The sequence below is a fragment of the Coenobita brevimanus genome, chromosome 18 (assembly GCF_032717465.1).
Source record: "Coenobita brevimanus isolate Jiangsu-jjx chromosome 18, ASM3271746v2, whole genome shotgun sequence".
NCBI lineage: Eukaryota > Metazoa > Arthropoda > Malacostraca > Decapoda > Coenobitidae > Coenobita > Coenobita brevimanus.
The window spans coordinates 8440430-8467012 of NC_136971.1; the positions used below are offsets into that span (position 1 = coordinate 8440430).

The window sequence follows — 26583 nt, forward strand, 5'->3', positions numbered from 1 at the left end:
CTGAGTGGGTAGGGTTTTTGATAATTCGGCAATTTTGATTTTTCGGCACTTGCCTGGTCCCATAGATGCCGAAAAATAGGACTTCTACTTTATATATATATATGTGTGTGTGTGTGTGTGTGTGTGTGTGTGTGTGTGTGTGTGTGTGTGTGTGTGTGTGTGTGTGTGTGTGTGTGTGTGTGTGTGTGTGTGTGTGTGTGTGTGTGTGTGTGTGTGTGTGTGTGTGTGTGTGTGTGTGTGTGTGTGTGTAGTCCTTCCTTGGGGTGAGGTCTGTCTTCACTAAAGAAAAAAAGTAGACTGGCACAAATAACCACACTCTCTGTCCTTAACATTCCACTTACCCTTAGGCACACCATCCCTGACCCAATCAGCACACTGCTTCATGGACTCCACTGATTCATAGGGACCAATCAGCAGTCCATCCCGCTCCATCCTGAGGTAGAAGGAGCCCTCCAGGTGCCTCAGGACAGGGATCTCCCTCTTGAGTGCCTTGACCTCTGGGACAGTGGAGGTCACAAGATACTGATGATGGTTTGGTACAAGTGGGAGGTCTGAGCCGGCGAGCTGGGCTACCTCCTTTGCCCAGAACCCTGTTGACCAGAAACTGATGGTAAGCTGATGAATGAAAAGATGATAATTATAAAAATCATCATCATTACCATCATCATAACCTTTTTTCCCATCTAAGACACTCCTAACACATGCTGCATACAAGGTCCCTTTAGCACAGAGGGACAGCCCACCATGATGGGAGTGGCAACATTTCCTTCAATTTCTTTCAAGCATTCCTTTTCCTTGCTAATGAGCCAGATCCAGCCCCATCTCCAGCACATATCATGTCCTCCAAATAACAAAATTCTTCCTCACACTCGAGAGACTCTCTGGCAAGATTAATCCTTTCCTACCTTTTCCCCTCTGTATGCTCTCTTTAAGATACCACACACTCAAAATCAGCATTATTTTATAGCCTACATTTAATACCAACACATCTCTGCACCCAATTATCACACACAGTGCACAAAATGAAGTTATTTCCCACACCCTTATGGCAAACTGTGCACAGCCATGCTTCTGCTATGACAGTACCTGCCGATGATATCATCTCTTTTGAATCACCCGTTTTCTCTCAAACCTTCATATCCAATTCCATCTCTCCACTTCCTAATTCTTTCCTCCACTACCCTCATTCTCTGTGATCAACATGAACTCATCAGCAACCAACACCTCCCATGGGAGCCCAGTTCTAAAGTTAAATAAGAGAGCTTCAAGTAACATATTAAACAATAAGGGGCTTAAAACTGATCCACGATGCACATCAGCATTCACAGAAATTTCATCATTCAAACCTCCACTCACTCTCATTTGCACTACTGCTGCTGCTACTACTACTGCTACTACTACTACTAATACTACTACTACTACTACTACTACTACCACCAATAACAATAATAAAAATAATAACTAATAATAATAATAATAATCATCATCATCATCATCATCCAATGCTACGTTGCCCCATGAGCAGTGTAGAAGCCCAGGTCAAGGCGATTTGGTTCTGACATTTAAGATGAGAGTGACCAGCCTCACTCATTCCTGAGTGGCATTACATAAGCAATAAATCCCAACCTCCCATTGGAAATAAACCTACACAGGCTCACTCTGATTGCAGTGCCTTAATTACCCACTAAACCATCACGTGCTAAAATTTGGTTGTATGGTTACCACCCAGCACAGTAAATGGGTTCCTGGTACACCGCAAACTATTTGGCTTGTCACTCAGTGTACAGTCACTCATAGGCAGAAGGAAGAGGAAAGAATGAAGGAAAGAAAGAGAAAGGAGGGAGTGTAAAGTCACCTGTAAGCAGAAAGATGAGGAAAGAAAGAAAGAAAGAAAGAAAGACAGAAGAGGGTGGATGGAAAGAAGGATGGAGGAGAGGAAAGGGCAGACACCCAAGAGCAGCACTATATCAAGTGAGTGGATGGTGATCACCCCCACCTACCACAAAATAATAACAATAATAATAATATTCTATCTATCTATCTATCTATTGCCAGACGCCATAATCCCGTAAGGGATGGCCATTTGACTTTGAGTTATTTGTTTTACGGGGAGGGGCACTAACCCTCCACCAACCCACTTGCTGACACGTAGGGAGAATAATAATATTAATAATAATAATAATAATAATAATAATAATGATGATGATGATGACGATAAATATAACCACGACTTACCAGCAGCATTAACCACCCTATTGGCTATAATGTCTCCCTTTTCTGTGTTCACCTCCCACTTGCCATCTTGCCGCAGCTTCAACCCCTGCACTCCCACACCTTGCAGTATCTGACCACTATACCTGAAGAGTGGTTAATGCTTTTATTAGTGTCATAATTATTTTCACCATTACTGCAGTTGCTGCTATGATTATTATTACGACTGTGCTCACAATGTAAGTGCAGGTTTTGCGTGTCGAGCTGTGTGTATTTATCTATCTGTGTTTACCTATTTGTAGCATACAGGAACTGAGCTATGCTTGTATTGTCCTGTCTCCATATCTACCTTTATCCAGTCTAGTTTTAAACACATGGATGCTTTTTGCTCTTGCCACCTCCTTGTCTAAGTCATTCCAAGTACTTATACCTCTGTTTGGGAAACTGTACCTTTTAAGATCATTAAGGCATCTGCTCTTCCTAAATCAAAATTCATGACCTCTTGTTCTTCCATCGTCCAATACAAATAGATTTTCTCTACCCACCTTTTCCAGAACTCTTACATTTTTACATCTCGTAATCAAATCTCCTCTTTCCCTCCTCTCACGCAGTGTTGGTAATTTCAGTTTTTCCAATCTCTCCTCATAGGCTAGTTCCCTTAAGCAAGGTATCTTCCTCGCGGTCATCCGTTGTACCTTCTCCAGTTTATCAATATGATTTTTCAGATGGGGTGACCATATCACAGATGCATATTCTAGTCTTGGTCTTATCATGGACACTATCAACTCCCTCAGCATTTCCTCGTCCACATAATTAAAAGCCACTCATATTTTGGTCAGTTATTCATATGTGCCTCCAATGACTCTGTTTATATGCTTTTTTGGTGAGAGGTCATCTTGTATAATCACTCCTGAGTCCTTCTCTTCTTTTTTGCTAATTATTTCACTGCCCATTTTATTATCCAATTTGATCTTTTTTCACTCAAGCCCAATGCAAACACATAACACTTCTCAGCACTGAACTCCATTTTCCAAGTCTGGCTCCAGTTGTGGAGTTTGTTCAAGTCCTCTTGCAGCATCTTACAACTATCACTACATCTAATAGGTTTCATGATTTTAGCATCATCTGCAAACATACTTATGTCAGTATTCAAACTTTTTGGCTTATCATTTAGATATATCAGAAATATTATTGGAGCCAAGACAGAGCCCTGGGGCACTCCACTAGTCACATCTTTCCACTGTGAAACCTTGTCTCTTATGACCGTTCTCATCTGCCTTCCTACCAGATATCTTCTAGTCACTTTAATAGTTTCCCATACATTCCTCCAAAAGTCTTCAACTTCCGCAGCAATCTCTTATTGGGCATCCTGTCAAATGCCTTCCTGAGATCTAGGTAGACACAATCTACCCATCCCCCTCCCTCTTATATGACATATATCAACCCATTATAGAAACTCAGTAGATTGGTAACACAAGATCTTCCTTCCCTAAAATCAAACTGTCTTGGTGTTATCACTTCATTTTCTTCTAAATACCTAATCCATCTTTTTCTGATAATTTTTTCACAAATTTTACAAACAACATTAGTCAGTGATACAGGTCTACAGCTGAGTGGATCTTCCCTGTCTCCTCCCTTGAAGATCAGCACAATATCTGCTCTTTTCCAGTCTTTAGGTACCTGCCCATTTCCAGAAAGCTCTTTATGATGACATAAACAGACCACACTAATTGATCAGCACGTTCTTTCAGGATCCATCCAGCCACGTTATCTGGGCCCATTGTTTTCCTCACATCCAAGTCCATCATCATCTGAAGCACCTCATTCTTGTCAACTGTAATTTCTGCCATTCTCATCGTCCTAGTTCCATTGCTGGTTCATTAAATTCCTCCTCCAGTACACAAACTGAGTGCAGCTTGTTGTTCATTATTTTGCACAAATCTTCTTCCCATCCATAAGATTCATCTCCATCTCTCAATTGTGCTATACTGTCCTTAACTTTCTTTTTGCCATTTACTATCTATCTATCTATCTATCTATAGCTCGACGCCCTAATCCCACAAAGGGTGGCCGCAGACAAAACGCCTCCAAGTCGCTCTGTCACCCACCATTTGACTACCCTCCCCCCAACTCACCCCCCCCTCCCTCATATACCTCTCAACTCCATCCCTCCACCTCATCCTCAGTCTACCTCTCCCTCTTCCTCCCTCCACCTCACCTACATACACCCTCTTAGTCAGTCTTTCATTCTCCATTCTCTTCACATGTCCAAACCACCTCAGTGTATTTCTCCTAAACTTCTCAACCACATCCACATCCACCTCACAGCGTTCCTTCACTTCTTCATTCGTCAACCTGTCCCTCCATGTCACTCCACATGCTCCTGTCAAGTAACTCATTTACAAACCTGTAAAATAGCTAAGATTCTTTTTTACATTTAGTTACAATATCTTTTTCATACTTCCTTTCTTCCTCTCTCCATATCTTTACATATTTATGTGTGTGTGTGTGTGTGTGTGTGTGTGTGTGTGTGTGTGTGTGTGTGTGTGTGTGTGTGTGTGTGTGTGTGTGTGTGTGTGTGTGTGTGTGTGTGCATGCATGCGTGCGTGCATGCATGTGTGTTAATAAAATAATTCAAACAATCAAACAGTTTTCATTCAACTAATAAAACTTCAAGGAAGGGTTTAGGAATGGCCTTAGAGAAAACCTCTTGTTTTTTTAAACAAAATGTCAATGGTCAAGGTCACAAAGCTAGGTCAAACACTGACCAAGCAAAATTAACTTACTTTTCATCAAAGTATGACCAAACTTGGGGGAAGAATCTGGGTCAAGACAAGAATTATATGATTTAATTTTGAAAGCAATCAGTTACAGGTTAAGGTCTCAGGAAATTGTCAAAGTGTGCCTGTGTGCATGTGTTTACAAAATAACCCAGTTTTAATCCACTTTTAACTAAACTTGGTGGAAGTGTTGTGGGTCAGGCAAGAAATATATCTATTTTTTTTTTTAATACTTCAAAGGTCAAGGTCAACTTAAACAGTTATCATCTGATTTAGATCAAACTTTGTGGAAGGGCTGAAGATAAGGCAAAAATAAAAGTACAGGTATTCAATTCTGAGAACAATAAGTCAAAGGTCAAAGTCTCAATGAATGATCAAAATCCAGGGTTGTAAGGCCAGATCAACTCCAACAGTTTCAATCTGATTTGATTTAAACTTGATGGAAATGTTAGGGATCAGGCAAAATGAAAGGATTCTATCTATCAATCTATTGCCAGACGCCACAATCCCGCAAGGGGTGGCCATTTGACTTTGAGTTATTTGTTTTATGGGGAGGGGCACTAATCCTCCACCAACCCACTTGTTGACACGTAGGAAGCACGTATGGTTTGGTTATATGGTTACCACCCAGAGTAGTAAATGGTTTCTTGGCTTACAGGAAACCATTTGGCTTGTCGCTCAATGTAAAGCCACCTGTAAAGGAAAGAAAAGCAATAAGAAGTGACAGGAAAGATGGGAGAAATATGAAGAGAGGAGGTTCAACTTTGAGAATAGTCAATGATCAAGGTCAGAGGACAAGGTCATAATATGACCCAAGTGTTTTTAGGAACAAAATAAACAGTTTGGGAGATATGTATAAAACTTGGTGGATAGGCTGAGGGTCACCCAAGAGGTTGATCTACTGTCATGTAGAACAACAGGTCAAAGATCAAGGCCATATGACAAGTCAACTTTAAAAGTTTTTATCTGAAGCAGACTGAACTTTGTGGAAGGGTTCAGGTTACAACAAGGATAAAGATTTTTGGCTTTAAGAACCATCGTTCAAAAGTCAAGGTCAAAGGTTACTGGACAAAGTCAAAGTTACTGGACAGTCAACTTAAACAGTTCTTATCTGATTTGGTGGAAGAGTTAAAGGCTGGGCGAAAATGATGAACTGTACATAAATTTGGTTCTAGTGTCATTTATTGAAGGTCAAGGTCACAGAGCAGAATCAATTATTCAGCCCTTAGAACAGTTGGTGAGTGAAGGTGTTGCACTCCCTGAGTGCTCTTTACTGATATCATCATCATCATCATCATCACTGTTGCACTCTCTGAGTGCTCTTTCTTGATATTACCATCATCATCATCATTACTGTATTATTATTATTATTATTATTACACCATCCAGTCACTCGATATAGTGTTGCTCTCAGGTGACTGCCCTTTCCTTTCTTCCTTCTTTCCTCCTCTGTCTTTCTTTCCTTCACTCTTTCCTCTTCCATCTGTCTATGGGTGACTCTACACTGAGTGACAAGCCAAACTGTTTCCTGTACACCAGGAAACCATTTACTATGCTGGGTAGTAACCATACAACCAACTTACGGCACCTGGTGGTTTAGTGGGTAATCAGGGTGCCTGAATTGGACTGAGCCTGTGTAGGTTTATATCCAATGGATGGTTGGTGCTTACTGCTCACATAATGCCACTCAGGGATGAGTGAGACTGGTCACTCGCATCTTAAATGTCAGGACCCACTTGCCTAGCCCCAGGCTCCTATGCAATCCTCAAGGGGCAACACAGGATTAAATGATGTATGTATGTATTCTATTATTATCATTATTACATATCACTGTAAGGCCCATCGCTGTTAGATATGGTATATAAGTGTGTGAGAAGTAAGGCATGGAGGTTATAAGGTTAGGAAACTTAAAGAGTGGATTAAGCTGGTTGGAAAATTTTTGTATGGAAAAGTATGTGAAAAGGATTTGGCACCCCTGATTCTTCCTGGTGATGTGACAGTCAATGGACTGACTTCTAGCTGATAGGTTATATGAAGTGTGAAAATGAGGATGTTTATGCCTATGAGGTTGAGTCTAGATTTGGTGAGGAAAAGGGGAGAGAAGTATGTGGCAACCATAGGGGTATTTGCCTACTTAGTGTGACTGGTAAAATATATGGTAGAATACTCATTGATAGGGTTAGGCATATGACAGAGGAGCTAGTTGGAGAAGAACAAGGGGGATTTAGGAAGGGAAAAGGGTGTGTAGATCAGATATTTGTTCTAAGATGTTTAGTGGAGAAGTATCTAGAGAAGGGAAGGAAAGTGTATGCTGCCTTCATGGACTTGGAGAAAGCTTATGACAGAATAGATAGGCAAGGTATGTGGAAGGTATTAAGAATATATGGAGTGGAGGGGAAATTGTTGAGTGCTGTGAAGAGTATGTACGAGGGAGCTAGGGCTACGGTGCGAGTGGATGGTGAGCTGAGTGAGTTCTTTGATCTCAATGTGGGACTGAAACAGGGTTGTGTGATGTCTCCATGGCTGTTTAATATATATATATGGATGGGGTTGTAAAGGAGGTGCAGGGTAGGGCAGTGGATGTTAGGGTGGCTCTAATGAATGAGGGTGAGAGTTGGAAGCTTCCGTGTTGCTGTTTGCTGATGATACAGTACTGTTGAGTGAAGATGAATGGGAGTTGCAAGGTTTGGTGAATGAATTTGGGCCAGTGTGTAGGAGGAGGAATCTGAAAGTTAATGTAAACAAAAGTAAAGTTATGGTGTTTGAGAGGAATGAAGTCACACAGTGTGCAGTGAGGTTGGATGGTGAGGATATGGAAAATGTGAGTGCATTCAAGTACATGGGTAGTGTGATGAGTAAGGATGGAACTTTGGGGGTATGAAGTGCGTGAAAGGGTACAGCAGGGAAGGAAGGTTGTTGGTACACTGAAAGCAGTGATGAGAAATAGGGAGGTGAGTATGGAAGTTAAGAAGTCACTGAATGATAGTATTGTGATCCCTACCCTTACGTATGGAAGCGAGGCATGGACCTTGCAAGAGAGGAACAAGTCAAGAGTGAGAGCAGTGGAAATGAGTTACCTGAGAGGAGCATGTGGAGTGACGTGGAGGGACAGGTTGATGAATGAAGAAGTGAAGGAACGCTGTGGGGTGGATGTGGATGTGGTTGAGAAGATTAGGAGAAATACACTGAGGTGGTTTGGACATGTGAAGAGAATGGAGAATGAAAGACTGACTAAGAGGGTGTATGTAGGTGAGGTGGAGGGAGGGAGAGGGAGAGGTAGACTGAGGATGAGGTGGAGGGATGGAGTTGAGAGGTATATGAGGGAGGGGGGGATGAGTTGTGGGGAGGGTAGTCAAATGGTGGGTGACAGAGCGACTTGGAGGCGTTTTGTCTGCGGCCACCCTTTGCGGGATTAGGGCGTCGGGCTATAGATAGATAGATAGAATTAGAGTGTGGCCAAGTAAACTGGGCACATTTTTGCTACTTCTTTCTATATCAGGTTTTTTCTTTATCTCTGAACCCTACCTCACCCCATCCTAATGTGGGAAGAGATGATGATGATCATCAACTGTACTAATAACATTAGCCACATAATAAGTTTCATCATTAGTACTATTATATACATTAGTGTCATCATTAAATATACCATTATTCACTGCCCCAACATTATTACTGGCATCACTTTTACCAAAAATCTGAATTCCAAATTTATGAGGAGATAAGTTCTACGTGTCAAGTGGGGTTGGTGGAGGATTAATGCCCCACCCTGTAAAACAATTAACTCTAAGCCCTTGGCCACCCCGTTTGGGATACATGGCGTCTGGCAATGAATGAATGAATGAATTTTTAGAGAGTCTGTTTACTGGGAAAAAAAAAAAAAAAAAGGCAAAAGAACTCCTGGTTTACTTTCTAGGGTGATCACCAAGATTACAAGGTGCTGCAGCAGTCTACAGTTACTTAAGATAGCTCAGCCTGGACTCAACCTGACCCAAACAGCCATTTCCTCCTTTTTTTCTGTTCTGTGACACTGCCCCTGCATACAAAAAATTATCACTAAAACAATATGTCAAATTTTCAAGCCAGAACTCCTAAAACCATGAATGTGAGATTATAATCAGAGCATGAAAATGATGATTAATGAAAGGAATAAAACTGACAGTAATGAACAGCATTCCAGTTAAAAAAAAAAAATCTAAAAGTCTCTTGATTCCAACCATTTTGAATGTTGGAAATTGCACTGTAATAATAAACTCTCAATTATCATAAGTATAGTGGCCAAGGCAGTGTTGGAGGGTGACATACTGATGGTAATTGATGTAATAACCTCCAAACCTCCTCAAAGGAGGTCTAACCCCCTATAAAACTCTATAATTGCCCTGTATAACTGTTCAAACATACATAAACACACTCAAATACTGTAATATGTATGATCAAATATCACTGTAATGTACTGTACACTGTACTCTACACACTGTCCACTCAACCCCAGAGGCAAAATTAGGCAGGGTAAGGTAGGTTGGCATGACAGACAGAAAGAAGATAGGCTGACTTAACCAAGCATGAGGAGAGAGACAGGTGAGGCATGAGTGACAGAAATACAACAGGAGATGTTCGTGAGAAGAAACTAACCAGATAGAAGCAGATGTGACGAAGCTTGTGTAGGACTGTCAATGTTACTGCCATTGCTGGCAAGAGAGCTGTGTATTTGGGGCAGGAGGGGTGAGGTGGACTGATGCATTGTCAGTATTTGGGACAAGATACACAAGGGGAAAAAAAACAGCATGAACTGTACTGTACTGAGGAAGAGAGATACACAGTATATATTTAATATTGAACATGAGATGACAACAAATGATGGGGAGATAGAGGTAACATTAAAATGAAATAAAAGCTGCACATTCTAAAGAAAATGAACAAAAGAAGTGTCCTCTGAAAACATACAATGTCAGCAGATGTCATCCTTTGGGGAAAATTTTGTAATGCTATCCTTGCACCCCTGTGTACAATCAAATGCACAATACCAAAAGTAAATGAAAAATACCTCATTATATGTGATGTAATCTTTGTGCACTGTGTAAAAAATATTAACTGCAAAACAAACCAAATTAAACATTAAAAGCTGTGTTTTGGGTAGTGAGACTTGGTCCCGAATTCAGTTCATTCTCCAGCTTACAGTACTATACCATTTACTGAACACTGAACATGAAATGATAATAAAACCATAACTAAGAAATCTGAAAGAACTGAAGACATCTATTCTGAACCTGAATTCCAGGTTACAAGTAAAGCTGCCACGAATTTGCACTTGGGTGATGAGACAAACAGCACATGGGAATCATTGAAGAGACATGGGACCACCTCTTTATTTATTTAAAAAAAAAAAAAAAAAAAAAAAAAAAAGCCTACCTTTGAATTGATTCAGTAACTTTGTCATGGTGTACAGAAGTGTATTTTTGAGTATGAAGAAGAACCATAAACAAACATGGAAAATAAGACTATATACGGAATAGGTTAAGTTAGGTTAGGATAAGTTTGGTTCAGTTAGCAGAAAATAAGTTAGGTCAGGCTAGGTTAGATTAGGTCATGCTAGTTTAGTTAGGTTGGCCTAAAATAGGTTAGGCTGGGATAAATCAGATTTGATTAAATTAATGAAGTTTAGGTTAGATTTAGATAAATCAGCACTGACAAGGGTAATTTTGTATAAAAAATGGCATGCCAAGATGGCGACTATCTGTTTTCAGTGTCGCTGGGGATTGTAAACAATGACTGTATTTTAAATGTTAGTCAATCAATCAATCAATCATTTCCTGTGGCACCCTCGGGGATGCATAGGGCCTCGATGAACTCACACCACCACATCCTATCCTGTGCTAACTCCTCAAGATCTCCCCAACACTCATCTCCAGCTTCCCGTCTCATTGTCCTCACCCACGTCTCTTTTGGCCTCCCTCTACCTCTCCTACCAAGTGCCACCCACCCTGGTGTACCTCGTACTATTCCCTGTCTCCTATACACATGTCCTAGCCACTTCCATCGTGAGAATCTAACATATTCAACGATCGGCTGCACTCCCGTTATTTCTCTAATTCTACTATTTGGTATCCTTTCCCACCACTTAACTCCTAATATTCTTCTAAGTGCTTTATTTTCAAACACCAAGAATTTATTTTCCATAGTCACTGTGCTGTACCAAGACTCGTGTCCATAAATTAAGATACTCCTAACCATTACCTTATAAAGTTTGATTTTTGTATGCACAGAAAAATTGTTATTATTCCAAATATTTTTAAGCATTCCCATTCCCTGATTAGCCTTCTTTAACCTTTCCTCGAATTCAAAGTTCAAAGAACCATCCTTGGCTAAATAAGTACCAAAATATTTAAACCTATCAACTTGCTTTACAACCATACCTCCAATTACACATTCCTGCGCATTTTCCATATTCATATTGATTATTTCAGTTTTTCCACAATTAATAACCAAACCCACCTTGCGACCTTCACTCAACAAACAGTCCAACACTCTCTGCATCTCTTCTGGCCCATCACAAATCAAAACTATATCATCTGCATAATCTAAATCCAAAAGTTTCCTGTTCTCTCCCCAAAGTATACCTGCACCGGTTTCTGTTCCAACGCGTTTCATAATGTAATCAATGTTAGTCATCACTTTTAAAAGAAAAAAAAAAAAAAAAATGGAAATGCACTCAGAAAATACTCAAAGCATCCCATAAAGGGCTTTGGTAAAGAAAAACTAAAGGAAACTGCAAAATAAGGTCACCCCACGTCTCCTTGATGATTACCCGGCGAAGATTTAGATTTTTTCAGTCCCATTTACCGTGATGTAAATTGATGTATGATGGAAGATGTGGCAATGGAAAATTGAAAGTTTACTGTAACAATAGGCACCCACCTCCTTACACCCTTTGCTATAGCCTGAGTGAGAGAGTATGGATCGACATGTCCATCATAGGGAGTGTAGAGTCCCATCAAAACCTGAAAGTAAAAACTGGGGTAAGGGGAATAGGAAAGGGAGGATGAGGGATTGAGGCAGAAGGGTAAGTAGGGAGGGAAAGTGAGGGACACGAGAGAAGGGAGGGTTAGGGGAAGAGCTACAGCCCCCCCAACCCCCCCTCACCTCTTTCTCTCTCTAACCCTTGATTGCTATGACTGCTCTCTGTTGAAAAAAAAAAAAAAAAAAAAAAAAAAAACTACAGTACTACTACTAATAATAATAATAACAATAACAATAATAATAATAATAATAATATAATAATAAAAATAATAATAATAATAATAATAATGATGCTGATAATATTAATTGGTTGATCTGCTTCTGATCAGTTCTTCTAAAGAATTCACCACAGCTCAAAACTTTTTAACAAAATGACTATCAATTCATAAGTAGTAGTGCATCCAAACAGTCATCTGATGTTAACCTTTATATATATATATATATGTAGGTGGGGGTGCTCACCATCCACTCACTCGATGTAGTGCTGTTGTCGGGTGTCTGCCCTTTCCTCTCTTCCATCCTTCTTTCCTTCCATCCTCTTGTGCCTTTCTTTCCTTCGTTCTTTCCTTGTCCTTCTGTCTAAGGGTACCTTTACATTCCCTCTTCTGTCTTTCTTTCCTTCATTCTTTCCTCTTCCTTCCGCCTGTGAGTGACTCTACACTGAGTGACATGCCAAATGGTTTCCTGTACACCAGGAAACCATTTATACACTGGGTGGTAACCATATAACCAAATTTTGGCACCTGGTGGTTTAGTGGGGTAATTATTCCGTTCCAATCGGATTGAACCAGTGAAGGTTTATATCCAAGGGGTGGTTGGAGTTGATTGCTCATGTAATGCCACTCAGGGATGAGTGAGGCTGGTCACTCTCATCTTAAATGTCGGGACCAACTGCCTAGCCCGGGGCTCCTATGTTCCTCATGGGGCAACATAGGATCGGATGATGGATGGATATGCATATACATATATACCATGTATATATACAGTACAGTATATATATATATATATATATATATATATATATATATATATATATATATATATACATATATATATAAGAAGAAGAAGCCTCCCAGATGATTACAAACTTGATAACTTAATGACTGAACTGGAAAACATTAGTGGGGATATTGTAGGTCTGAGTAAGGTCCACAGAAAAGAAGACAAAGTAATTCTGCTTGAAGACAGCAACCACCTATTTTACTACAGAGGAAGGCAAAATGAAAGCATTAGCGGTGTAGGATTTCTAATTAACAGAAACTGTGCAGACTACATTGTTAAATTCTGCCGTGTATCTGACAGAGCAGCATAAATTGTAATTAGACTGTATAAAAAATACACCCTGAAAGTAATGCAAGTATATGCACTGACTTCTCAAGGCTCTCAGATTATGGAAGAGGAAAAGACCACATATGGTATATTCACGGGAGACTTCACTACAAAGGCTGGGAAATCAAAGAATGGCGAAGCATATATGAGAACATTTGGAGTGGGAGAAAGGAATGAAAGAGAAGAAATGCTGGTTAATTTTGCTGAAATGTATAACGAGAACAACAAACACATTCTTTCACAAAATAACAGGGAGAAAATGGACATGGAGAAGTCCAAATGGGGAAACAAAGAATGAAATCAACTTCATTATAGCAAATAAGAATAACACGATCACAAAAGTCGCAGTTATCAACAAAGTAAATACAGGAAGTGACCATAGAATGGTAGGCTGCACAGCCAGATTCAGTTTCAGAAGTGAAAGAGTGAAAAGATAATTAAAAATAAAAAGATATGTCCAATACAAGTAAATGAAAACAAAGCAGCCTTTCAGCTGGAAATAATGAACAGATTTCAGGCTCTAAGTAATGCTGAATGTGACACTGATGAGGTGAATGACTGACAAACAAAAGTGCTTTAATCCCTTAAATGCGGATCGTCGCGTTTGCGACGCTCGCCAAAAAGGACATAACGGAGGAGAGTCGCGTTTGCGATTCTAGTAAATTTTGAATAACCGCGGGCAAGCAGCCTCCAGCTGGTATTGTCTATCAGTACCACCACCCTTTAGCTACAATTAGCATACTTTACCTTTGTACTACTGACCTCCGTTGTTGCCAAGTATCGCATTTTTCCCCCCTCCCCCCCCCACGGCCCGGCCAGCCTGACTGTGATACATGGCAGCGCCCTGACTGCTCAGAACTGTAAATCTTCGCTCTCCTCTCACAAGCAGTTTATGCTAATAGGAAACGCTTGTTTCCCCAGTTGTAACACTAGCTTTTTTTCACACGGTTTGCCCCTGTTTAGCATCAGTTTACCGCAGGCTTTCAAAGTGACATTATGGCGAGTTCTAGCTCTTCTGAGTCAGTGCGAGCGGCCGACAGGAACGAGAATAAAGTGACGGGCATAAGGCAGAATAAAAAGCGCGCCGCGGTGATCTTTTGGAAAGTAATATGATTGAAAATAATGTAGTATACATGTTTTTAGCTGTGAAAATGGAAATGTTTGTTGAGTGATGGGAAGACCGCTGCCGCGCTGCATGTCGGCCGTACGCTCCATTGATTTTAGCCTCATTTTCAGTGCTTATTGTACAAATACGGATTCCAAACTACCTGTACATTGTAGTATAAAATTTACTGTGACAGAATGAGGCTGTGGTAGAGGGGAAACCGGGTTGCTGGAGGTGTGAAAGTGAATATTTGGTTACCCAACTTTGCAAGTCTCCACAAGTGCTTGGGTAGTCCATGAAGGCTCAACACCTGTCTCTGGAGAAAGCTGAATGTAAGTACTATCTGCCATAACAAGTATAATGTTCTAGGGTTAATCTCTGATTTTTGGCTAATATTTTCCTACAGGTACTCAGACCGCGATACAACCCCGCCACTCGGGGGGGGTCGACTGTTCATGGCCGCACATTAGGGGGTTAAGAATCAGTGGGGATAGTAGGGAAACCTAATAAAACCAAAGCCAAGTGGTATTCAGAAAAGATACTCGAGCTCATGAAAAAAAGAAAGGAAAGTAACAACAACGATAAAAAAGAATGAGTGGAATTAAATAAGTTTATCAACAGAAGACAAAGAGAGGGAAAAAGAAAGAGAAACATGGATCACATCAAGAAAACCATCAAAAAAGGAAAAAGTCTGAAACAGGTCCTAAGCAAAATGGCCATAGGAAGGCAACAAATTATTTCACTGAAAGACAAAAATGGTGAAGTCATTAAATGCAGAGATAAGATGGTAAAGAGAGTTGAAGAATTTTACAAAGACTTGCATGCATCAAAGACAGTTGTACCAATAGCTAACTTTTCAGATGACACAAGTGAAATACCTGAAGTAACACCAGATGAAGTAAATATTTCTCTTAAAAATATGAAAAGAGGGAAGGCTCCGGGAGAAGATGGAATATTAGCAGATTTACTGTTGGATGCAGGAGCAGAAGTACAAAACAGGTTCACCCACTTATTTACTGAATCTATAAAAAGGAAGAAAATTCCCTAAACATGGTGTAATGCAACAGTTATTTTACTTTACGAAAAAGGTGACTCAAAAGACCTAAATAACTATTGACCCATTAGCTTATTATCAGTCATTTACAAACTCTTCACTAAAGTCATTACGAACAGAATAACAACAAATTTGGAAGAAAACCAACCACGTGAACAGGCAGGAGTCCGAAGCAGGTATTCAACTGCTGATCATCTACACACAATGAATCAGCTAATTGAGAAAACTACAGAATATACCAAACCACTGTGTTTAGGTTTTGTTGATAACAAAAAGGCTTTTGACTCAGTGGAGCCACTGCGAGAACCAGGAGTCAATGAGAACATTGTAAAACTACTGGAAAACATATATAAAGAGGGAACTGCAATGTCAAATTACATAAAGACTCAGAAAAAATTAAGATTGAGAAGGGCATGCATCAGGGTGATACAATTTCACCAAAATCATTTACAGCGTGCCTAGAAAGTATTTTCAGAAAGCCAGACTGTGAAAACAAAAGAGTAAACATAGATGGAGGAAAAGCTAAACCATTTAAGATTTGCAGATGACACTGTCCTAATCTCAGAAACAGCAAAGACACTGCAAGAAATGTTAAATGACCTGAACCAAGAAAGTCTCAATGTAGGGCTAAAGATGAACTGGAGTAAAATGAAAGTAATGTTTAATTAACATACACCAAAGAGCATCATCTGAATAAGCAAATAAATTCCTGAAGAAGTCGAGGAGCACAATTACTAGGGGCAAATAATGAAAGACCATGATAGCGAAATAAAAAGACGTGTTACAATTGGATGGAAAGCTTTCAGTAAATACACAGACATAATGAAAAGTAGCTTGCCAATTTGTATAAAACAAAAAGTAAATAACAAATGTATAAATTCCAGTTATGACATAAGGCTGTGAGACCTGGAAACTGACAAAATCGATGGAAATAAACTAATCAGTTCTCAGAGAGCAATGGAAAGGTCAATGCTGGGAATATCTTTAAGAGACATGAAAAGATCAACTTCGGTGAGAGAGTAGACTAAAGTCAAATACATAACAGAAGTTATAAAAGAAAAGAATTGGATGTGGGCAGGCCATGTAGCAAGAATAAGGGATAACCAATGGAACAAGAGGCTGACTGAGTGGACACCAAAAGACTGTAAGCATAGCAAGAAAAGGCCAGACAGGAGGTGAAGAGATGACAGAGAAATTTGCAAAGAAAATGTGGCAAAGACTGGCTCAGTCTAGGAATTTGTAGAGAAGGTTGGGGGAGGCCTTTGTTCAGCAGTGGACTTGTAATGGCTGATGAAGATGAATATTTATATATACATCTATCTATCTATCTATCTATCTATATATATATATATATACAGTACCCTTGTGTCCAACATGCATTTGTCCAGCATGATTCGCGTTCAGGACGGAGCAAAAAATTTGTACGATTTAATATGATTTAAGTACTGTAACACGAGTGCATTAGCATAACACGGACTGAGCTCCAAGAAGTGGGTGAAATCCGCAGAGTTCGCCTCTAGCACAATCACCCCCGGTCCAACACGGTCATACTGGACGTTCCCGTCATGCTGACAGCCAATCAAAACTTCCGATCAAGTTGCCTCCCCCGCCTGCTATCGTGACGTGATCGTAACGTCACCCAATTAAAAACGCTTCTGCTCTCACGTGATGTTTTATTTAAATTTCTCCCGCCACAGCGCCACTCAGCCGCATAATTCACATTGGACGGTACTTTTTTCTCGCTGCAACTTCTGCCCTTGCTACTGCATTTTACCCGGCTCACGATGCCAGAAAGCCTTCTGAGAACCCCAAGAAGCGGCGGCACCTTCCTCAGGCCACCAAGTTAGAATTCATCGAGAGGCAGAAGAAAAGGGGAGAGGAATTTCAAAGGATTTATGAGGGAGATTGAGGAGGAACAGCAGCCATTATCCACTAGTGAAGCCAGCAGCCATCCTCCAGGGACCCAGTAGGACTACCTACAGCCTCAGATATCACCTTCCATTCCCAGCAAGCCCATCAACACTATCCTAAAAGGTTAGTTATCATTCATAGTACAGTACCATTTATTATAATTACAGTAGTACCAATATATGTATACTGTAGGTACAGTCAATCCTCGTAAATCGAGTGTTCATAAATCACGGATTCATAAATCATGGCTAAGTGGCTGTCAGACTACCGGCACCCTTAAATCACTGTTAAGTCACGAAAATCATGGACCTAGGCACCCAAGTGGGCCTTTTCCGAGGAGAATCATAAACCACGGCATTCAAATTGAAAATCGCGACCCAACAACCAATCACCACGCATCCCTGGTGGCAAATGTGCATACTAATGCCGCCATGTTGTTGTTGTTCTTGTCCCGCCAGTCCGCACACTACAGACCGTCGCCGTGGAGTACGAGAGTTACCATCCTTTTTTGTACAACTTCCCCCCACCTCCTACCTGCCATGGTCCCTCCCGACCCCCCAATGAAGAGCTCTAAGTAGTATGGCGTCAAGAAGCTGCCACAGTTGTCGTACGGTCAACGTTTGGAGCTCATTTGTCATGTTGAGAGGGGAGAGAAGTTTTCAAAGCTGGTGAAAGAGTTTGGGAAGAACAAGTGCTGAGAGATTCTAAGTTCTTCCCAACACCACCCCACTCCATTCACTTAAGCAATTTCGTCATAGGATTAAGGTGAGATCCCTTAATACATGCAATGAATATTCCTAAATTTGTATGATTGTGTTTGATGGTGCCTAGATAGGTGTAGGTAGGGTGCTGTGGGGGTGAGTTGGCCAAAGTCCAGACCCAAATTAATTTTTCACATAAGAGTTATTATTCATAAATCACGGAATTCATAAATTACGGCAGTGGTCCAGACCCAAATTGCCACGATTTACGAGGTTTGACTGTATATATATATATATATATATATATATATATATATATATATATAGTCAAGTTTGATGCCAATCTAAATGGCAGCTGTCAAGGAAGCTAACCAAAGCCTAACACCCATAAATAACTCACTAAAACCAACAAATAAAATCTGAAAATTGTCAAATATGTCTGGAAAAAATCAAACTTAGTAAAGTGTACCCCAAAATGACAATGTTCACCCCACCTATGGTTAAAACACATTAATCTAAGTCTAAAAACAATTTGTAAATCAATTTAAACACATAATTTTAGACTAAAATATCAAAACCGGTAAAAAAAAATAAAAACCCAATGTTAAACTGGGATTTGGCCATCGTTAGGCGGAATATGGTGGTATTTCTACCCCCACTGTTAAGCTGTGGTATTGCATCTAGGGGTACTGTATATCGAGGTATTATTGTGTATATATATATATATATATATATATTTATATAAAGGGACTACCTGAGTCCACAGACTAGAAAGAGTTACTTGTAAGCAAGTTAAGCTTTGTCCCTTTCACTGCTGTACTGTATTTCCTCTCAGAAAACCAAAATCATCTGATGTTTACTACACATTATAATTCTCCAACACAGGGGCTCAGGGCAAAGCTACTCAGTCTAGACCAGGGGTTTCCAGCTGAATGGGAAGGGAGGGACAGATAAGGCCAAACTGGCCTTTTTTTTTTTTTTTATGAGTTACTGCTCAAAGAATGGTCAAATTCATTCTGGCTTTTAATTTGGCCTTTTTAACTTTGAGGTGAATTTTTATCCACAAATAACTATCATGGTTCATAAAAGTACAATTTTCTAAAATTCCCAAACCTTTGAAATATCCCCATACTACCACTAGATTTCTTGCTGTTACATGAATAAAATTGCTGCTAAATGGAGGCAAATAACTCAAGAATTTTGAGTTACTTAAGTTTAAAGGGGGAGGGGGGGGGAATTCCCCCTTTTTGGAGATGAGGGGATGAATCATAAAGATTTCTGGTAAAAGTGGGGTGAATAACCAGGAAAAGCTTGGGAACCTCTGATCTGGGCATTCAAGATGAGAGTGACCAATTAATCCCTCTGCATTATTATATGGATAATCTGTAAATACTAAAGAACTCTTAGCTTTAAACCCTTATGGGACACAGTCAGTTATTATCCAGTATAAATATACACACCACAACTTTGGTTAGATTGGCAAAGAGAGTGTATGTGAGTGAGGATGAGGGGGGAAGGAAGGGGGAAACCACGAATTAGATGGAGTGATTGGGTGAAGACATATATGGGTAAGGAGGTTGTGAACTGGAGAAAGGACAGCCTAAAGATGGGGTGACAGGGTGACAAGGAGGCAATTCATTTGTGTACATATCTCTACGGATTAAGGTGTCTGGCTATTGAAGATAGACAGACTGACAAATTTTATAAGCTTACATACAGTACACTGCTAAGAAATATGTACAGTAAACTCCATATCCATTACTCTTGCAGCATTAGTTTATATATATATATGCACACTTGCAATGGGAATGAGTTTACATACATTACCCACATGAGATATGAGCAAGAATGAAAGTAAATTATCCACCTAAACAACAGTATGAGCTTACCTACATAACATAAACTCTAACAAAGGGCATTATTTTACGTACATTATCCACATTGGCAATGGGTACAAGCTCCTTGATCTGCTCAGGAGTGACAAGACACTGGGGAGCATCCTGGCATCCATGGCGACTCATCTGGTATCTGACCAGTACTACATATTAGTATAATAATAACAATAGTAATAATATCATTAACAAAGAAAAAAGAATAAATAATAATACTAATAATAATAATAATAATAATAATAAAAAAAAAAAAAACAATTTGTTAATTCACTTATAATGGCTCCAACATGCTTGCATGCACTGGCCATGGTCACCTAATGGCAACTCTCCACAGTGCTCCCTCTCTAGCAGCTTCTCTATTTAGAGCTTCATCCCTCAGGCCACACCCCATGACCCCGTCCCACTTATTTCTTGGTGTGTCTCTCGCTACTCTATCCTTAATGTTTACACCTCTCACCCTCTGACCCAGTCGACATCCTCCATCCTCTTCACATGGCCAAATGTTCTCATTTTGGTAGTCCTAATCCCCAGGCCTGTCATTCAAGCATGCACTACACATTTATCTAATCATTATTATCTCTACATGTACTTTACATGTCACACAACGTATCCCACTATGTACAAGGGTTGATGCCAGCCAGGGAATGTGGCCAGAAAACTTTGCCCACACTACTTTGTGGCAGACCTATTGTAAGGAGACATGATGAGGGCTCTGCCTGCATAGATTTTGGTGCCGGAATGAGAGGGGGTTCAACCTGTGCTAGAGGGTACAGGGCATTGCTGTTTCCAGGCTGCTGTTTCCGCCCAATAGAGAGGGTACCGAACCTGGGAGTAGCACCCCAGGAGGCTGCCCTATCAATGGGTGTACAGTATAATGGCGGGGCAGTTACAGTGCCAGGGCGTGCTTGGAGGGTGTCCCTGTAGCTGTCCTGGCATGGTGCCCCGAGACCACTGCCACAGCCACTGGTGGGCTATGGGTCCCAGATCCCACTCCTAGGCCTGGGACTGTGCAGGTAGGTGGAGCCTGTGGTATGTTTCTCCCCATTATTTATTCTTACCAAATCATGACCAGAAAGAAAGATCTAAGCAAGCCTGAGGAAACTAAATCATACAAGGGGATCAGAGTGGTGGCATGGAATGAGTGAAATTTGAGTGGTAGAGCAGGGGAAGTGGTTGAGGCATTTAGTAAGAGGTGGGTGGATGTGGGATGTGCACAGGAAGTCAGATATTGAGAAGGATCAGCCAGAATATCAGTCTCAGTTTTTGTGAAGGGAAAGTTTAAAGTACCGTACAACCACTATTCACATGCATCTTAGTGTAATTTTATTGTTCTTAATCAAAATGCTTGGAATGATGCCTGAGTTGTCCAGGGAAAATGGCCTGTCACAATCAACTCTGGCAACATTTTGGGGAGCTCAAGAATGTGGTAAATAGTACTGCACCCAAAACACAACTGTATTGCTTAAATAACATCTTCCTTAGATCTTCCCATAGATGGCCTAACAATAAGTGTCCCAAATTTTGTTTTCTTACAGCTAATAACGGGAACAGACTTCAGTGCCCTCTCCACATTCCCAGTAGCTGCAGATAACTTAGCCTTATCAATATCAGTGCTACTCTTTGACATCAACACAAGCACCTGCTGGCTATTGTCTGTCCTATCTCAACCTAGATTGTTGATGAGATCATCCCTCTTCTTCCACAGCTACTTTAACTCTTGTTTCAAAATGCTGTCAAATAGTACTCAAGGCTCACAGGGAGCCACCTCTGTGACACTGATCCCATCTTCCAAAGCTTTCAGCCTTGAAGATACTGTATATCCACCATAAAACTATCAACAGCATCTCTCAAAAGTACCTCAACCCTGTTCACTACCACAGCCTTCATAACTGCTCCAGCTGTACCAACACCACAGTTACCACAAGAATATCAGATACTGGGCAACCCCTTCAACATAAAACTGAACTCATTGTAATCTATAGTCTTAGACCAACACACGTAATATGATACCAGGTGCCACAATTGCAACAGTCAGCACCTTAGCTGACCTTGCAAACTACTTTCTGCATCCTAGACATCCTGCTTTCCCTGTCATACCTAGGTCAATGAGCTGCCTGACCAGGTAGCAATTACCTTAAAGTTAGCAAATGTGTGTGTGTGTGTGTGTGTGTGTGTGTGTGTGTGTGTGTGTGTGTGTGTGTGTGTGTGTGTGTGTGTGTGTGTGTGTGTGTGTGTGTGTGTGTGTGTGTGTGTGTGTGTGTGTGTGTGTGTGTGTGTGTGTGTGTGTGTGTGTGTGTGTGTGTGTGTGTGTGTGTGTGTGTGAGAGAGAGAGAGAGACTGGCTAGAGTACCAATTCTGTGAACATTCTGATACATTCTCTGCAGCAATCCACCTGCCCTGAATGGTGATTAGGCTTCCTACTCATAGAGATCACTAGCTGGGAATGTTATTAAGATATAGCCATTGAAAAAATAAAATAAAAATAAAAATGTCTGATGAAGCTAAGATTCTTTGATCCACTAACTCAACTGTAGAGAAATGATCCAAGAAATAAACACACGAGGAAAATGTAACATCATGTGCCTTATGCGTGACAGAAGGATCAGCTAATTCAATTACCAAGCAACATAAATTGGAAATTGTGAAAATCTGTGGGAAGACCCTAAACTACATCACAAAAGTGAAACCAAAGTGAAGAGCACAGAGAAGACCACCCAAAAAAGAAAAGCTTTGAAGCAAAAACCACTTTCAGCTGGCCTATGATGTAAACAGTACTCCAGGGACCAAGAGATGAGAACTTACATGTAGTGGCACCAACACGGAATCAGAATGAAAAAGGGCCACATAAAGACAGACTCTGATAGGTGGGTTCTGAGGAAAGTGTTTGGAAAAAGAATGACATCATCAGATAGCGAAATGCATGCATCAGAAGCCTAATCACTACCATGGGCTGGTGGATTGCAACTGAGTATCAAGAGAAGGTTCATGGAACTGGTGCCCTAGCCGATGTCTGTTCATCAATGTTTCATTTCTCTTCCAAGCGAATTATAGTATCTGAGATCATGGGGATGGCACAAGAAGGGTATTGGCTTTTAGGGTACTATATTCCAACAGGCTTCTTATTTATGTAACTCTGCTTACCTCATCTCATCCACCCGAGCAGGAGTGGTGGCAATACGCACTGAGCCAGGCAGATGAAGGTTGATCTCTTGGCCTGTTTCTTGAGCGATGTGTGAATACATGTTGATGCTAAGACAGAAAGATGAGAGATACATGGATTGTGTGGATGATTTATAATGCCTCTCTTTTTTCATCCTTCATTACAAGTAAACAAACATGTACAAACATGAACACCAATACATGCATGTACACACACAATTCTTCTTCCCTTGAGCAGCGTGTATCCCTGCAGACTAATGTCACACTGTAATAACTGGAATAAAACTTTACAAATTAATCACTACTGTTGTCTCGCAGGGATTCAAACTCAGGCCCCCGTGCTCCAAAAGCATGCACATTACCAATGAGCCAAATAGAAGATCTTCCCTTTGGCTATAGGTAACAAGGGCATTTACAGACCCAATTACACCCCTTTTTTCTCCCGTTGGTGATTTATTTGGCGAGTTTATAATGCATGTGGTAGCGTTGCATTGGAGGTCACCACTGGGGACACTGCGGACCACACCGAACAGTTCGTCCATGGGATGTAAGGACAAGGATGCTGTCAGCTAACCAAGGAACAACATCAAATTGCCAACCAAGCCTCACTTCACATCCCAAACCACTGTCAACCAATGAAATAACTGACACAAAACTTGACAAATTAACCACGCTGTCCTGGCTAAGAGTCGATCCCTGGACCTTGTGCTCCAAACCAGGGGCGCACCCGGGAGGTGGGGGCCCCGGGCCCGGGCCCTCCCCTTAGCTCTCTGGGTCCTTTAAAAATTTATATATATTTATATCGATAACAGCAAAATATGAAAAATTGCCAAGCACAAACAAAGAGTAACACATGGGCCAGCAGCTCTCTGACTCTAAACCTGCATATGACCTCCCAGTAATTATCAGATTACCTGACCTCACCTCACTACGAGTCCCCCCCTTAGGAAATTCCTGGGTGCGCCCCTCCTCCAAACACGCGTATGTTACTACCGAGCCAAACAGAGGATCTCCACTTTGCCTACCAGCAACGCGGGTATTTATAGACCCCATTACGTTCCTCTTTTCTCTCCTAGTGATTTATCTGGTGAGTTTCAAACACATATGGCCAGCGCTGTATTGGAGGTCACCATTGGGGATGCTGTGGACCACACCGAACAGCTATCTCCGGGATGTAAGGACAACGACGCTGTCAGCTGACCCAGGAACATCAAATTGCCAACCAAACCTCGTTTCGCATCCCACTGCTGCCACCAATGTAATATATGGAATGAAACTTAACCCTTTGGCAGCGACCAATCATTTCTCAGTCATTCCCTTAGACGTGGCTTAAGTCCCTATAAATAAAAGTGTTAATTATAACTTTGTTGCTACTTTTCTAATATGAAAATGACTGTGAAGTTTCCTTTTTTATACTGCGATAGTGGTCAGAACTGCACCTTTCTACGACAAAACTGTGATTTTCTGAGAAAAAAAAAAAGCAAAAATAATTAATTTTTGCTATTGTCTAATTTTGTCCCCCCCTCCCCATAACACCACTTAGGGATGAGTGAGGCTGGTCACTCGTCTCGAATGTCAGGACCAGATTAACTAGGCCCAGGCTCCTATGCTCCTCATGGGGCAATACAGGATTAGATAATGAAGACGATGTCTTATTTTGCATTAATGATGAGATTATTTACTTCAAGCATGGTTTTTCACTTGTATATACTGTATACATTAGACACATGTACACTGTTTGTTGTCACATAAATGAAATAAAAACATACCGTACTTGTATGAGAAAATTGTCATTTTCTGAGAAAAATATGCAAATATAATTCATTTTTGCTAATCTCTAATTTTGCAAAGATAATGAGATTACTTCAAGCACTGTTTTTCACTTGTATATATACAGTACACTAGATACAAGTACAGTACACTGTTTGTTGTCACATGAAAAAAATAAAAAAACTACCGTTAAAAAAAAAAAAAAAAAAAAAAAAAAAAAGTTGACATAAATGTGTGTATTTTTTTTTTGCCTGTAGACTGTAGTAGCCTGATGCGTCATAAGGAATACTTAGTAGGGCGACCACAGTCGCCTAATGCAGCAAATGGGTTAACAAATTAATCAGTGGTCTGGTTGGGATTCAAACTCAGGCTCTCACATTCCAAAGGCACGCACGTTACCACCGAGCCAAACAGAGGATCCCCCATTTGGCTACGGGGAATGCAGGCATTTATAGACCCTATTAAAACACAAAGTCTCACTAAAGGGATCTGCAGGCCTCCTGCCTCCTCTTGTGTCTGAGGATTTGGTTCCTCCTCTGCCTGAACATCTGCCTTCCTCTCTACTTGAACATCTGCCTCCCTCTCTACCTGAACATCTGCCTCCCTCTCTACCTGAACATCTGCCTTCCTCTCTACTTGAACATCTGCCTCCCTCTCTACCTGAACAGCTGCCTCCCTCTCTACCTGAACAGCTGCCTTCCTCTCTAGTGAGCATCTGCCTCCCTCTTTACCTGAACATCTGCCTCTCCCTGTACCTGAATACCTGCCTCCCTCTCTTCCTGAACATCTGTCTCCCTCTCTGCCTGAACATCTGTCTCCCTCTCTGCCTGAACATGTCTCCCTCTCTGCCTGAACATCTGCCTCCCTTTCTGCCTGAACAGCTGTCTTCCTCTCTGCCTGAACTCTGTCTCTCTCTCTCTCTGCCTCAGCATTTGCCTCATTCTCTTCCTGAACATTTGCCTCCCTGTTGCCTGAACATCTGCCTCCCTCTCTGCCTAAGCATCTCTCTCCCTCTCTGTCTAAGCATCTGCCTCCCCCTCTGCCTGTAAGCCTGTCTCCCTCTTTGCCCAAAAGGCAGCCTCCCTCTCCATCAGTAAGCCCAGATCTCTAGGCCTGTCTCCCTCCCTACCTGTAAGCCGAGGTCTCTATGCCTGCTTCCCTCTTTGTCTCTAGGCCTGCTTCCCTCTCTGTCTCTAGGTCTGCTTCTCTCTCTGTCTCTAGGCCTGATTCCCTCTCTACCTATAGGCCTGCCTCCCTCTCTGCCTCTAAGCCTGCTTCCCTCTCTGCCTTTAGGGCTACTTCCCTCTCTACCTCTTGGCCTGCCTCACTCTCTGCTTGCTTTACCATGAGTCTGCCTTAACATGTCCCTTGCAGCCTCACCTGTAGTAGTGTATCTTTTTGAGGTTGACAACACCCTGGAAGGTGGTGGTAAGGCCAGCTGCATGCCATGTTGAGCCTGCAGTCAACTCACTCTTCTCCAGCAGTACCACCCCACGCTGACCCTGGAGGCCATAGGCAGGGAGAGAGAGGGATCAGCTTTCTTGTGCCAGTCAGACTTGATCAAAGACAGTTATCTTCCCTGACCTGTCCACCCTACAGTGCAGTTTGGAACCTGGGTATAATCTGAATTCCTGCTGTTCATTACCTTGAAAAAATA

General features: G+C 41.2%; 1 protein-coding gene across 1 annotated transcript in view; it reads right to left on the bottom strand.

Annotated features, from left to right (window-relative positions):
• Positions 1–26583, bottom strand: part of LOC145391354 (dimethylglycine dehydrogenase, mitochondrial-like) — a 67982-nt gene that overhangs the window by 27115 nt on the left and 14284 nt on the right. Inside the window, exons 3-8 of the mRNA XM_080265952.1 lie at positions 26307–26428; positions 23139–23246; positions 20037–20133; positions 11904–11986; positions 2236–2357; positions 342–590 (exon numbers count right to left, since the gene is read on the bottom strand). Of these exons, the coding sequence (XP_080122078.1) occupies positions 342–590; positions 2236–2357; positions 11904–11986; positions 20037–20133; positions 23139–23246; positions 26307–26428 (781 nt within the window). The remainder of the gene's footprint in view (positions 1–341; positions 591–2235; positions 2358–11903; positions 11987–20036; positions 20134–23138; positions 23247–26306; positions 26429–26583) is intronic.